A 14,030-nucleotide genomic window follows, 5' to 3' on the forward strand; every position below is an offset into this window, starting at 1 on the left:
AAGTCCTTTTCTCCTTCCTTTGTGTCTAACCTGTCATATAGCTCATCGTAAGCTTTCTGTTTGGCCTTTGCCACCTCTCTTTTCACTCTATGCTGCGCTTCCTTGTACTCCTGTCTACCTTCCTCAGTCCTTTCTACATCCCACTTCCTTTTAGCCAACCTCTTCCTTTGGACGCAGTCCTGTACTTCCTCATTCCACCACCAAGTTTCTTTACCGTCTTTGTATTGTAGACATCTAATAGAGTCATAAAACAGAGTTGAGAGAGATGTCCTAGTCCTAATAAATCTACTATAGATGTCTATTAGATATCTTATAGACATCATGTGCCTAGTGGGAAGATATGGTCATTGGACTGACAGTTAACCATCAAATCCTCATCTTTATAATATAATTTTGAGTCAGGACTTTATTTGCTCATTTTGGAAAGATATTGAGCTCAAAGCTGAATACTGGCTCAAATTACTCCAATATAAACCAACTAATAATATCCCCCTCTGATCACATTGAATTCAAACCTTTCATAGGGATCCAATGAATAGGAAAGATGTGACATAAATGCTAAACCTCAGAAACAAGGACAAAAGTCTGTACAGTGAAGTCAATCCACTTCTTCTCTACCTGTGAGTCAATGACGTTGCAGTTTAATATGTACACGTACGTAAAACAGCTCGCCAAATTTACATTACGTACGTGCAAATTCTATTGCAATTTTGAGTTTCTCTAAAACCCATAGAAAAAAGTGCGACAACAACTGCCTCTCACTATGTTGTTCTTCTGAACAAACACAGCTGCACCGCGGGCTTCAAAAGAAGAAAACACTGCAAAGCGGAGTCAGGATGCAGCGGCTCAGTCTGAAGAGCAGTGAAACACACCTGAGTCACTATTTGTCTGACTGTACTTTGTATTTTTTCATAATCATTTTATATTTTCTCCCGTTTAATCCAATTCTTCGGGTCGCGGTGGGCGGGGCTAATCTCCGCGATTTGAAGCTTTCTGTTCACATTGATGATTAAAATAATTATTTGACAGTACAGTACAGAAATTATTTGTTGAAAAAACATTTCTAAAGTACTTTGATTGGTGAAACAAACGCTTGAGCTTGTAAAATGGTTTGTTCTTTCTTTTCTATTTACAATAGAGTATTTAATTGTATAATAATTGTTAAAAGAAATAAAGGTTTATACTTCACGGATTTTGCCTATCACGGGCTCTGTTTGGAACGTAACCCCGGCGAAAAACAAGGGTTTACTGTACTCAAGTAAGAGTAGCACTACTTCAAATTATCACTACTGAAGTATGAGTAAATAAAGGCCTTTAATTTATTTTGTGATGTCTAAAGTCATAAGACTTTAAACTGTTTTGTCATTCTGTTTTTTTTTTATTTGAGGCAAAGCTGACTGCTGAATACAGTCTAAATGTCAGGAAAAACTCTGAATAACCTTGAATACAGGATGACTCAGAGCCCAGTCATCACAATTCCAGAGAATTGCACCCGAACACGCACGCACACAGTGGCACCACTTTGTTGGTTGAAAGCTGCAAGCAGACATCCATGTAATGCAAAAATGGTCCAAACGAGCAATGGATATGTGTTTTGTTGACAGGGGGGGACTGTGCCACTCTGCTGAAAAACATCGGAGCTCTGCCTGTGGAAATGGCACGCATGTATTTCGCAGAGACCGTCCTCGCACTGGAGTACCTGCACAACTACGGCATCGTACACCGAGACCTGAAGCCTGACAAGTGAGACCGTTTGGTTTCAGGGTGAATGGGAACTCACTCTACATCCCAGTTTTGAAGCAAAGCTCTAATGGTTCTGCTTTGATTCTGTTCTCAGCCTCCTGATCACCTCAATAGGACACATCAAGCTGACTGACTTTGGCTTGTCTAAAATGGGCCTGATGAGCCTGACCACCAACCTCTATGAAGGACACATAGAAAAAGACACGCGGGAGTTCTTGGACAAACAGGTACAAATGTGTACATATAGAATTACTTGTTAAATAAAATGGTCTTATAAGAACCATTTATAAAAGCTGTTCAAAATAGATTATTTGCCATAAATCCAGTACGATTAAATCAAAATACAAACGGATCTGAATTGTGACTTTTCCCATGAATTCATTTGACATGTTTTACTTTACACAGTACTTTGTGGATAATTTTCCTTTTGTTTTCTTTTCTCATGAGAATGAATTTGACTTTTTAAAACTTGTGATAACCCAAAAATTTAAGAAAAATCTCATTTTTCCTGTTAAATATTTTTTTAAGTGTTTATCATTTTGTTTAGTAAATAATGATAATGAAAGCTTAATAAAGAATAAAAAATACTTATATAAACATTTTCTCTAATAATATTCTGTGGTTTCTTATAGTTTCACTTTCATATTACTGAGCTGTTTTAATTTATTTTCATGTATGATGCTCTTTGCAGAACATCAATATTAAAGAAAAAATATATGAATTCTAATTAAAAATTCCAACTTTGCACTTGATTAAGAATAAAGAAAAATATTTTTTCTTTTTTGACTAAATAAGACCCCAGATGGAAATTTACCAATTTACCAAAAAAGGTTGAGAAACTGTCAAACTACAGAAAAAAACTTGTCAGAAATTACAATTAATTGCAGTTTACATTCAATCCCATACTTTAGACACAATATTGGATTCAAAACAATAAAGTCACCAATTTTGTTTTGTTTTTTATTATACTTTTTTGTGAAAGTAATTGCTGGCAAAAGTACAATAAATATCCTGAAATAACAAATTCAGTTGGAAAAAAAACATTTGTTTGCTAAAAGCAGCTTTTTTCTTTGAAGTCATAATTCTTAGATTTTAATACTAAATCTGGAAAAATATGACACGTCTCTTTTTATTCTTTTTTCACTCTGACTGTTTTCAGTCACATAAGCATAATTGATACTCATATTTGTTTCTGTCACAATTTAGGCTGATCCCATTTAAACGTGGTTAGTCTAAAATGTCTTTTGATCACCGCATTTCTATGCAAAGACATTTCCCTCTTTTGTGTGGCAGCCTTTGTAAATCCTGCATAAAGGAGGCCTTAACAGACGGCACAATGGAGTACTGTTGCTCCTGTTATTGCAACCTCCTCTTTTAGATGAGGCACCTTTCATTCGGTTTCAGGGGCTTTGAATTGAAGCCTTATTATCTCTCATGTCCACATCACAGCATCTGTTAGCATTCAGTGCAAGCCCATCTGCAGATGAAACCCCTCAGCGGTTCTTTCATCTTGTCTTGGTATCTCTTTTACTGTCTAAGCCATAAATACACTCAAACCAACCTGTACTTTCACTTTAGCAGTGAAGAAACCTGTAAAACAGGGAAGGACAGAAGACAAAAAAAACAATCAAGAAAGTTTGACTTTAATGGTTCTTCAAGGTGTGCGGAACCCCGGAGTACATCGCCCCAGAGGTGATTCTCCGTCAGGGTTACGGGAAGCCGGTGGACTGGTGGGCTATGGGCATCATCCTGTATGAATTCCTGGTGGGCTGTGTCCCGTTCTTTGGAGATACTCCAGAGGAGCTCTTTGGACAAGTTATCACTGGTGAGAGCACCAAGGTTTATGTTGAGTTAAAATCATCGGATTTAAAAGAAGCTGCAACTCGTCAGGCTGTGATGAGTTAATGAGTTCATCATTTCTGAGAAATAACATCCTTTGCTCTCCATTATTCCTCCTCCTCCTCCTCCTCCTCTTTTCTCTGCTGTAGATGACATTGAGTGGCCTGATGAGGATGACGCTCTTCCTGTTGATGTTCAGCACCTGATATCATCGCTCCTGCAGAGAAATCCACTGGCACGACTAGGAACAGGTCAGTTTGGGTTCTTCTCCTCTGTCAAATATACCTCAGGTCATTTCAAATTTGAAAAATCCCTTTAAAAAATAATGTCCCAAATGTTTGAACGGGTTTATTGCCATTACTGTTGTGTCAGTTTGAAAACACACGTCACAGAAAAGTTGCTGTCAATGTTTTTATGTATAGATAAACATATTTTCTCAAATTGTCATGAGTATTTCCATAAATTTATTTGTTTTGTCTCTGTTTTTCTTAAGGCTTGGGTTTTTTTTTTGTGTGTGTTGTCGGTGACTAAAATCATTGTACGGTTTTTAATAACCAGACACCCCACCAAAGAATAAAATACATGTTTTTTAATAACTTGCTTACAGAAACAATATCGGTGATTGGTGAAGGGTGAAGGGGAAACCAGAATCTAATGCAGCAAACGCATCAGAAAAGAATCTAAATGTGTCAATGTAAATTAAAACTTTTGAGCACTTAAACTAAAGTAAATTCAATTATTTTCTTTCAGGTTTCAATGATCTCAAACTGTTGTTCTGATTCCTCCTGGATTGTGGCACCACAATGACTAAACTAGGTTTATCATCAGCAGTTGAAATTAGCCAAAAAGTGGATTTATATTACTTCTAGATTTAAATCATAACGTGAACAACTTAGTAGCCCTGCAACAGACTGGCGACCTGTCCAGGATGTCTATTGCCTTCGCCCACAAGTGGCTAGGATAAGCCCTGGCAGCCCAGTGACGCCGAAAGAAACAAAACGGCTTAGAAGATGAATGAATGAAAAGTAAATTGTTTATTTAGAAAACCTTTATTCTGGGGTCCATCTAGTTGTCAAAAGGTTATTGCAAAGAGCACAATTAAATATTTATTAGGCTTTTTTATCCTTTATATTGTGCTTTTAAAGAAGATGGATTCCTTTTTAAAATGGTCCTTGTTTATTTTTATGGCTTTAAAAGACTTTTAATCTTTAAAAAACTATTAAAATCCTGTTTTTTTCAGCATCTCAAATTCTGTTCATTAAGTAGAAATGCCCTTTTGTGGTTAGACATTCTTATGGGGTGGTTTTCTTGGGTAAAGGTGACTCTTTCATCATGAAGCACTTCCTTCGAGCAAACCTGAGCTTCAACTGAACGTGACTTCAGCTGGTATCTTTTCTGCTGCACCACTTCTGAAGCTTTTTCACCTGCCTGCAACTGTCTCCTTTTCTTCCCTGCAGGCGGCACTTTTGAGGTGAAGCAGCACTCTTTCTTCACGGAGGTGGACTGGAACAGCCTGCTGAGGCAGAAAGCAGAGTTTGTTCCTCACTTAGAGTCAGAGGAAGACACCAGTTACTTTGACAGTAAGTAACCCTCAAGCTGAGGTTATGCTCAGATTTAGAAAGAGTCGGTGGAAGAAGAAAACTAGTGCTCCTAAACTGTCACCTTGTCTCCAGCCCGTTCTGAGCGCTACCATCACGTGCAGGCATACGAAGAAGATGACACCAATGACGACGAACCGGTGGAAATCCATCGATTCTCATCCTGCTCCCCTCGCTTTAGCAAGGTCTGGCCCCTGCAGCCCAACCCTCATGCTGTTTTCTCCAGGAATGCTGGCTTCACTCTGTTCTGTTGTGCTCACCTGAAGGTTTACAGCAGCATGGAACACCTGTCCCAGCTGGAGCACAAACCTCCCCCCGTGACTCTGCGGGAGCACAAGGCCCCGAGGGAGGATCGGGTGGGAAAAAGAGAAAGCCTGGGGAGCGTTACCCTCAGAGAAAAGAGCTGGAGAACGGGTTCTCCTGAGATGTGAGCTGAGGAAACAGGAAAACACAAGACAGTTTTTCCTCTGTGATCCTGGACTATGATGCTTTCTCTTTCCTTTCAGGAAGCGCTTGTCCTGCTCGGAGACCTTCTTCACCGAGTGTGACTCCAGCCTGGCATCAGGCGCTCGAAGACGCTTCTCAGCCCTGATGGACACGCAGCGCTTTGCCTCCCCTCTGGAGCTGGACTTTGAGCCACCTGTTCCAGGGAAGCATACTCCTATAAAGACCAGGGGAGCTTCCCTGGAAGGAGCTATGGGATTTGTCTCCCCTCATGGAGATCTGAGAACTTTCCTCAAAGATGTGAACAGTGTCGCTGCTGGAGGTGGGAATGACGCCGACTTGTTATCTATTTCTTGTTGAAGATGCATCCATGCAGTAATGGCTGGCTTGTGTTCTGATTTTATGTCACAGACAAACTTTTGAGACCGGCTGATTCTACAGGAGCTGTCCCTAGTTTGGGGCTTCCTGATCCACAGGGGTCCCGTGGGGCCACCACTGACCTGGTTCTGCGTAGAGCCCGACATCAGCAGCTTTCGGCTGAAGGAGACAAACCTAACTCCCGTCCAGGGACCAAAGTTATCAAATCTGCCTCCGCTACTGCGCTGTCTGTCATGATTCCAGCAGGTGAAGCCACACAACTAAACAAGGTTATTTACTGAAAAACCATGTGATATTCATTTAATTTCATCTACTGCTCTTCAGTGGAGCAGCATGGTGCCTCCCCACTGCCTAGCCCCATGTCTCCTCGCTCCCTCTCGTCCAACCCTTCCTCTCGAGACTCCTCCCCCAGCCGAGACTGCTGCCCAGTGGTTAATGTCCTGCACTCTCCAATCACCATCCACCGCTCCGGGAAGAAATATGGCTTCACTCTGCGAGCAATCAGAGTCTACATGGGGGACAGTGACGTCTACAGCGTCCATCACATGGTTTGGGTGAGACACGAAGTCTGTCTCAGCAAAAATAGAAATTAAAACACATTTATGCTTTCCTCGTATATTAAATATAACCCTGTTGGAGCCGTGAATAGAACTCCGCAGAACCCCATATGTTGCGCATCCAAAATCTTGAGTAGCCTAATTAAAACGTATTTTTTATGATTGAGCATGTGGAGGATGGGGGTCCAGCCCAGGAGGCGGGACTAAGAGCCGGTGACCTCATCACTCATGTAAACGGAGAGTCAGTTCACGGTCTGGTTCATACGGAGGTGGTGGAACTAATCCTGAAGGTGAGACACACAGTAGTTTAACCCTGTAAAGCCTACAACACAGAAAATTCAGTTATTTTGGAATTAAGATGTTTTTATACCCTTTAATGAAAACCCATCTATTGGATGATGTGATCAGTGGTGGGCCCTCTGGACCTTCAAGCCTTTCTCTGATGACCTAAAAAATATCTGAACCATGTCTTAATTATGTTTTGTCCATGCATATTCATTAAATAATTCCAAATAGTCTGTCCATTCCCTTTTATTGTGTTTATGACACAGAGGTATTTTTACATTGGAGCGTTTAACCAATCGCAATTCAGCTGTCCTTTGATGCCAGGTAGGAACAGAGTTAAAGAGGTTTTTACAATCGGTTCAGAGGGCTCCCTGATGCGAAATCTAATGTCGGATATTAGTTTCTTCAACCAATCATATTCGGTGTCAGCAGGGCCTTCTAGCAGGCTTAGGCACGTCACAGTATCCAGAGCTTCTGATTGGACAGAAGTTTCAGGAATGCCGGAACAATGTCCCACATGCAGCCTTGCCCAGTTTGACACAGAGCCACGGAGTGCTTTTTGATCCATCTCAATTAAAAACAGAGCTGACTGTAATGAACGCCATGGAGGATTTGGAAAGGAAAATCTCCCACTGATCTCCTTGACTTGAGACATGAGATCATGAGTAGCCGTACAAATTTATGTGTTTGGTGCTGACCTTCCCCTTGTCCACTGCGTCTGTTGAGTGGACATTTTTGGCTCTAAAGCAAATTAAAACCTACGCAGAAACACAACTAGACAGACTGGGCTCTCAGCACTGGCCTTGATGGAATAGAAAAGGACTTCTTGACGGAAATGAAGCGCAATAATCAACATGACAGGGTGATCAAACTGTTTTTGAGAAAAGAGAGGAGAATGGATTTTATCTTCAAATAATCTGATTTTTTGATGAGTCAAATGATAAATATCATTATAAATAATATTATAAATGTATGTGGTTATTTTCGATTTTTCTTTTTGCTGTCTGCAGTTGCAACGTTTACTGTTTTGTTTAATCAGTTTGTTTAGAAGCTTTTCTTGTGGCTGCAAGAATTTTCCACATGCAATGCAAACTGGATTCTGCATCGTAAAATGGTTAATGATGGGTTAAGGGATTGACCTAGCACTGAAGGCCCAGGTGTAATACACGGTCCGCCACTGGATTTGGTAGTATTTTGCTCACAACAATGTTAGTTTAAAAACCCATAAGAATCCATGGTGACATTAGTGCAACAGAAAAATTTTAGAAATTCTGTCCACTTGGTTTGTGGTGAAATACCGGTACACATAATTTTGTTTTCAAGAAAAAGTGGGTCTGGGCCCTTAGAGGTTAAGATGCAATATTCTTGACATGAATGTTCAGTAAAAAAAAACAAAAAACACCTTTTTTACTTACTGTCTCAACTTTGATCAATATATTTTTTGCACGGAGGAACTGTATTATAAAGAATTCATTCAGCAAGTAGTCATTTAAAATAATTTATAGCAATAGATGAGTTATTCACACCATAAACATTTGAAAATCAGATAAGCTATTCCCACCAAAACATTTCATGGAAGCAGCCATTTTCAAATGAACAGGAAAAGCCCTTTTACTGCCCCTAGTGGAGGTATGATGAAGTACAGGGCAGAAAACACAGACCAAGTTCTATACAATGGGTTTGTAAGAAAAGTTTGGAGCATGCTAATGAGATAGAGGTCTCAGAAATTAATGTATTAAATATGATAAAAATGATTAAATTAAGTTAATCCCTAAAGTATGTGGACATTTATTTTTTTTAATCTACAATATATCAATACTCGTGCTTGTGTTTCACAGAGTGGAAATAAAGTAACAGTCACAACAACTCCTTTTGAGAACACCTCGATCAAAGTGGGTCCTGCACGCAAGTCAAGTTACAAGTCCAAGATGGCGCGACGCAGCAAGAAACCAGGAGTCAAAGAGGGACAAGAGTAGGTTCTTCTCAAGTTTTGTAGTGTTTTAGTGATGGTTTCTTAACCACTGATTGCTGTTTCTGTACTGCTTCATAGACAAACTGAGGCAGTTTTTGATCCCCTCTGCCGTCAGATTGCACAATTCTATGGGAGGATGTAAAACACTGGAAGTACTCTTAACAGACATAAATGAATTATAACTTATGGAGATAAACCGCTTTACTTTATTTGTTAAGCACATTGGATGTGAGCGCTGTGAGCCATAAGCACTCTCACCTCACACTGACGAGGCCCTGGTTCAAATCCCAGCTGGGATTTGAATGTTCTTCTCGTATGCGTAGGTTTTCTGCAGGAACTCCAGTTGCCTCCCACAGTCCAAAATCATGCTTTATTGGTCAATTGGGGTTTCTAAATCGTCCCTAGGTGTGCATGTGAATGTGTGTCCCTGCAACTGATCGGCAACCTGTTCAGGGTGTACCCCACCTTCACCCTAAAGTAGCTGGCTTGGGTCCATCAGCCCCATGATCAGAAACAGATTCAGAGGATCTGAGGATGGATGGATGGATGGTTGCTGGATTAGTATCTAAGCGTGCTTGTAGTTTGGATGTATTGTTTTGTCTTTTCTCCTTTCTTTTGTCTTTTAGTAAAAAGCGCAGCTCTCTGTTCAGAAAAATTACAAAGCAGTCCAACCTGCTCCACACCAGCCGCAGCCTCTCTTCTTTGAACCGCTCTCTGTCGTCTGGAGACAGTCTCCCAGGATCCCCCACCCACAGCCTCACCGCCCGTTCGCCCACTCAGACTTACCGCTCCTCTCTGGAAACATCTTATTTGGGTTAGTATGAAAAAGTACAGACCACAGTTTAGTTGAGTCGATTAAGTCCAAATATTGGGAAAAGTATAAAACACAGGGTGAGAAACTGATAAGAAATGTTTTGTGATTTCTCCTCAGGCACTTCATCTCAGAGCAGCTCCCCAGCATCCAGCACCCCCAACTCCCCAGCAGCCTCCCACCACATGAGGCCCAGCTCTCTGCACGGCCTCTCTCCCAAGCTCCACCGACAGTACCGCTCAGCACGCTGCAAATCCGCAGGAAACATCCCGCTGTCACCTCTGGCTCACACCCCCTCCCCAACCACCTCCTCTCCCCCACCTCTCAGTGGACACACAGTCGGCAGCTCCAACACCACCCAAACCTTTCCTGCTAAGTTGCACTCTTCACCCCCTGTCGCCCGCCCCCGCCCCAAGAGCGCCGAGCCTCCCAGGTCCCCCCTTCTGCAGAGGGTGCAGTCTGCAGAGAAGCTCGGAGCACCGATTCTGCCTTCCTCTTCTTCGTCATCATCATCGCCTTCTCCTTTGACAGGGGTGGTGTCGTTACGCAAGCATAGCTTGGAAGTGACTCACGGGGATTACAGAAGAGAGTCTTTCCACTGTGAGCACAGTCTGCAAAGTTTGCTAGAGATTGAAGGAGAGAACGGACCTGCCCCCCCTTCTCCTTCCTCGTCTTCCTCCCCTTCTCCTCCACTGGGAGGTGAGATCGGAGGGTTGAAGCCTGTTCGGAGGCTGGGGAGGCAGGAGTCGCCACTCAGCCGGGACACGCTCATAACAAAAGACAAAGATTCCCAAACTGCTGCGTCTGACATCACTGGACGACAAGCTAGAAATGCTACTGCTACTTTTGACAAAACTAGAACAGCAGCATCAACTGCTGAGACAGACTTGAGTAGAACTTCAGGCGAACTTAAACCCAGAACCTCGTTGGAGGAAACAAAGCTCAATCCTGAAAACAAACCACCAAATCCACGTGTTTTAGGTTCTGAAGCAACATTTACTAAGAGTAAACCCAGTGAGAAAACCTCAAACACGTCAAGGAGCCTCCAACAAGAAGACACCAAACAGCAGAATGTGCAGACAGAGAATGGACCTGCAACCAAAGCTCAGGAGAAGACTGAAGAGAAAGAAAAATGCTCCGCCGGTCGAGACAAAAGTAACACAAGGAAATCATCAGGGATGGAGCAGACCAAACAACCTATAGGTCCAGAAACTCCTGAAAAAGGAGTCATCCGCGTAAGCGACAAAACAGCTGACACAACAAAGGTCAAAGGACCTGCACCCCCAGTTCCAGCTCAAGTACAAACCCAGCCTCCAACCAGAAACAGGGTGGAGAAGTCAACAAGTAGCTGCCGAGGGGTCAAGGAGGAGAGGGCACACCTGGAGGTCCTGGAGGAGAGTCCCACGTCCCCTTCTCCAAGAGCGGCCTCGCCCTGCTCAGGCAAGTCACGGCCAATATCTCCAGGAGAAAAAGCCAGTTTTGTTACTCAGCTAACGAGTGTGGCTAAAACCGTGCTGGGGCCTATGAAAGGGGGGCCCCAAGAAGCTGGTAAGGCGAAGGATGTTGCAAAGACGAGCGAAGAGAAGAGAGGAGGCACGTTAGCAAAGGCAGACACTCTGTCTGGGGGCATTCGAAGGGGTGCTCACAGCACTGCCCCCACCACCGCCGGGACTGCCCACTCTGGCAGAGGAAACGGCCGTGGCTTCAAGCATCAATCATGATGAGAAAAGCAAAAATCCTCCCTCGTAATGCCTTTTGCTGTAGCCTCACACTGACATATCATGACATATCCTTTGAATGCAGGGGAGACACCAATGCCTGACAAAAACGCACCAAAAAGAAGACACATGGCGTGCAGATGAGATGTTAACAAGGAGCCTGATGAAAACTGTGTGCACGTGATGTCATCACACTGATCTGCATACGTACGTTCATCACATCGTGCTGTATGTAAAAATGTCTTAACGCGTGATTCATAGCAGAACAATATACAGAAAAAAGGAACATTGTACAGCAGACGCTGGAATAGAAAACACTGTGAACAACAGCTGAACTTTCCACTGAGGGTAAACTGTTACAGTCATATATTTGTACTTCTTTTTTAATCTCAAAATGAGATTCCAGATTACAATCTATCCGGAAAAATTGTTAAAGACCCGCTCCGATCATCTTCTATTGTAAATGTGTTCCCAATGTTTTTTTTTATTATTATGATGATGATGCCGTTTGTAAGCCAAAATCAAAAAACATGTGACTTCTTCTAGGAAAATAGTTCCTGCAAAGCGGCAGGAGTTCATTCGAAATTTACCTCTGGATTGTGGGCGTGACCCTTAGAGCAGGGAGCTTGTGACCCGCCCTGCGTACTTTCTACATTACAAACACAATCTTTTTTAAATGGCATCTTTTTCATCTGCTTCTGATTCACAGAGATTTAAATATAATAAATATAATGTATAATATAATTATAAATATAATAAATAAAATTTAAATAAAAACCCAGAAACACTTGTCCTCCATCATCAGAAAAATGCCATGTTAAGAACAACAAAAACACAAGGTTCATCGGAGTGGGTCTTTAAATGTTCACATTAGCTCATTAGAAAAAGGAGGAACAAGGAAACCTGGGAGTTTTCAGGAAAAAGAACAAATACCTTAAAACTATTTCCGGCGTGAATAACAAAGAAGCTAACTGAGCTAACACATAAGTGAATCAAGACAGCAGAAAAACCCCAACAGCATGGCTGCAGTGAGAAAAAAGGTTTCCATAGCGCACATTAAAATAAGTCAAATATTACAAAATTTTGATTAAAAACCCCCAACAAAGAAAAAAAACTAATGTTAGTGTTGCTAAAGCTCTCTTTAGAGGGTAGTTTTTTTTTTTTTACTTTTTGTTTTCCAGAAATTCCTTTTGGGGGAAATTTTTTCAAACTAGTGGTGGAAACGGTTGAACCAAACTGGGAGACTCTGATAACGCTGAGCTATTCTCACATTTTTCTGCTCCTATTATGTCATTTATCACGCACGTCCTGTTAAAAACTAAAAGATGACCAGGCATGGAGAGATTTTCCATTTGTTGGCCCGTTGGAAACTGGACCAAGGAACCAAATGCTCCCACTGACAGAACTGGTTGATCTGTTTAAGGGCTGACTTTCAATGGCATTGGAAGAGGTCCATGAACTTGCACAGGGACACTATGCAATGATGCCACTTTTTAATGGTGTCCCCAATTGTTAAGTTTACATTATGCTCTTGAAAAAGAGAGAAAAAAAACGTTTGCAATAAGCCAAGCAAGTACCTTTGTCATAAAAACTGTCTGCTGATCCTAGTGAAATGTGCAATCATATATTTAGGCTAATTAGTGAGTGTGCTCCTAGTGGGTAAAGAGGCCATGTGTGTGATGAAGCATGAAATAGCTAGCACATGGAGAGGAATATACGTTCTCATTTGCTCATTTCTGTTTCTGCACAGGTAGAGTTTGTTGTTTAGTGTTATACGTGAAGGAAAAATGCAAGTCATTTGTTCGGGGCTCATTTAAAGTCTGTGTTTTGTAGAAATGTGTATTATTATGCAATCCATCAGTGCCCTAGCTAGGCATCCTTGTCAGTGAAACCTTTAAGATGTTGAGAGCTTCATAGTGGTGAAGTCTTGTTTGTTGCGTGTAAAAAAAAGTTGTGTGTCACCAAGAAACAAACCAGTCTTAGACTGACACCATGTGGACATCTTCATACAACACCAGAGTATATAGGGAACAAAGAGAAATGTGTGTAGAAGTCTGAGACAGTTTGCTTGTGAATCTTTCTCGTAATTGTTGTTATAATGTCTATTTTACTTCCAGTTCAGATTTGCTTTATTTTGATGTTCATAAATTAAACATCAAACTAATATTTGGATATTAAACACTAATGTTTGTGTGTGATCTGACAACAATTGCACTTTATTTATAGTAGAAAAAAATGTTTACTGTGATTGATGTATTTATTTTTTTATTTTCTATTTATTGAACAATTTTAACTGAGTTTCATTGTGCTAGTCACACTGGTTTGCCATTGGAAAACAACTGCATAATAGCTGTGAAATCTGAGTTTTTTCTCCATATGTCAGGACTAATGTTTCTGTCCCATCCATCTGTGTTCAAAAAGTTTGACTTTTTCTTTTGTCTGACAGTAGTTTCCCTCTATGCCAGTACATATTTACAAAAAAATATTGTGCAGAACCAGAAAAAGCCTACAGGATATGAAATGTAATTAAAAATAAAACGATAATGTCTTGTGGGGAATCTTTTTTGTACCGGTTTTCATTTATTCTTGAATGCAATCATAATGGCTCAAATGGCAGTAAAAAATATTTCATTGTTTGATAATTAAGATAATAATCGTTCTTGAAAACATCAATAAGTTTCAATG

General features: G+C 41.2%; 1 protein-coding gene across 7 annotated transcripts in view; it reads left to right on the top strand.

The window, feature by feature from the left end:
- The window catches only part of mast1b (microtubule associated serine/threonine kinase 1b), a 50,948-nt gene extending 37,045 nt beyond the window's left edge, over window positions 1–13,903 (top strand). For 5 of the 7 annotated variants that reach the window (XM_020705487.2, XM_011478574.4, XM_020705488.2 and 2 more), the window contains 14 exons: window positions 1,605–1,743; window positions 1,838–1,970; window positions 3,403–3,568; window positions 3,732–3,833; window positions 5,040–5,162; window positions 5,256–5,365; window positions 5,447–5,607; window positions 5,687–5,946; window positions 6,036–6,248; window positions 6,327–6,556; window positions 6,727–6,849; window positions 8,683–8,816; window positions 9,443–9,630; window positions 9,748–13,903. In XM_020705487.2, coding sequence (XP_020561146.1) covers window positions 1,605–1,743; window positions 1,838–1,970; window positions 3,403–3,568; window positions 3,732–3,833; window positions 5,040–5,162; window positions 5,256–5,365; window positions 5,447–5,607; window positions 5,687–5,946; window positions 6,036–6,248; window positions 6,327–6,556; window positions 6,727–6,849; window positions 8,683–8,816; window positions 9,443–9,630; window positions 9,748–11,348 — 3,683 coding nt within the window. In that variant the 3' untranslated portion in view covers window positions 11,349–13,903. The remainder of the gene's footprint in view (window positions 1–1,604; window positions 1,744–1,837; window positions 1,971–3,402; window positions 3,569–3,731; window positions 3,834–5,039; window positions 5,163–5,255; window positions 5,366–5,446; window positions 5,608–5,686; window positions 5,947–6,035; window positions 6,249–6,326; window positions 6,557–6,726; window positions 6,850–8,682; window positions 8,817–9,442; window positions 9,631–9,747) is intronic. The other 2 variants (XM_078951207.1, XM_078951206.1) reach the window with 2 other exon arrangements.
- The last annotated feature ends 127 nt before the right edge of the window (window positions 13,904–14,030 follow it).

Source organism: Oryzias latipes, chromosome 8 (assembly GCF_053564925.1).
Source record: "Oryzias latipes strain Hd-rR chromosome 8, Olatipes_Hd-rR_3.1".
NCBI lineage: Eukaryota > Metazoa > Chordata > Actinopteri > Beloniformes > Adrianichthyidae > Oryzias > Oryzias latipes.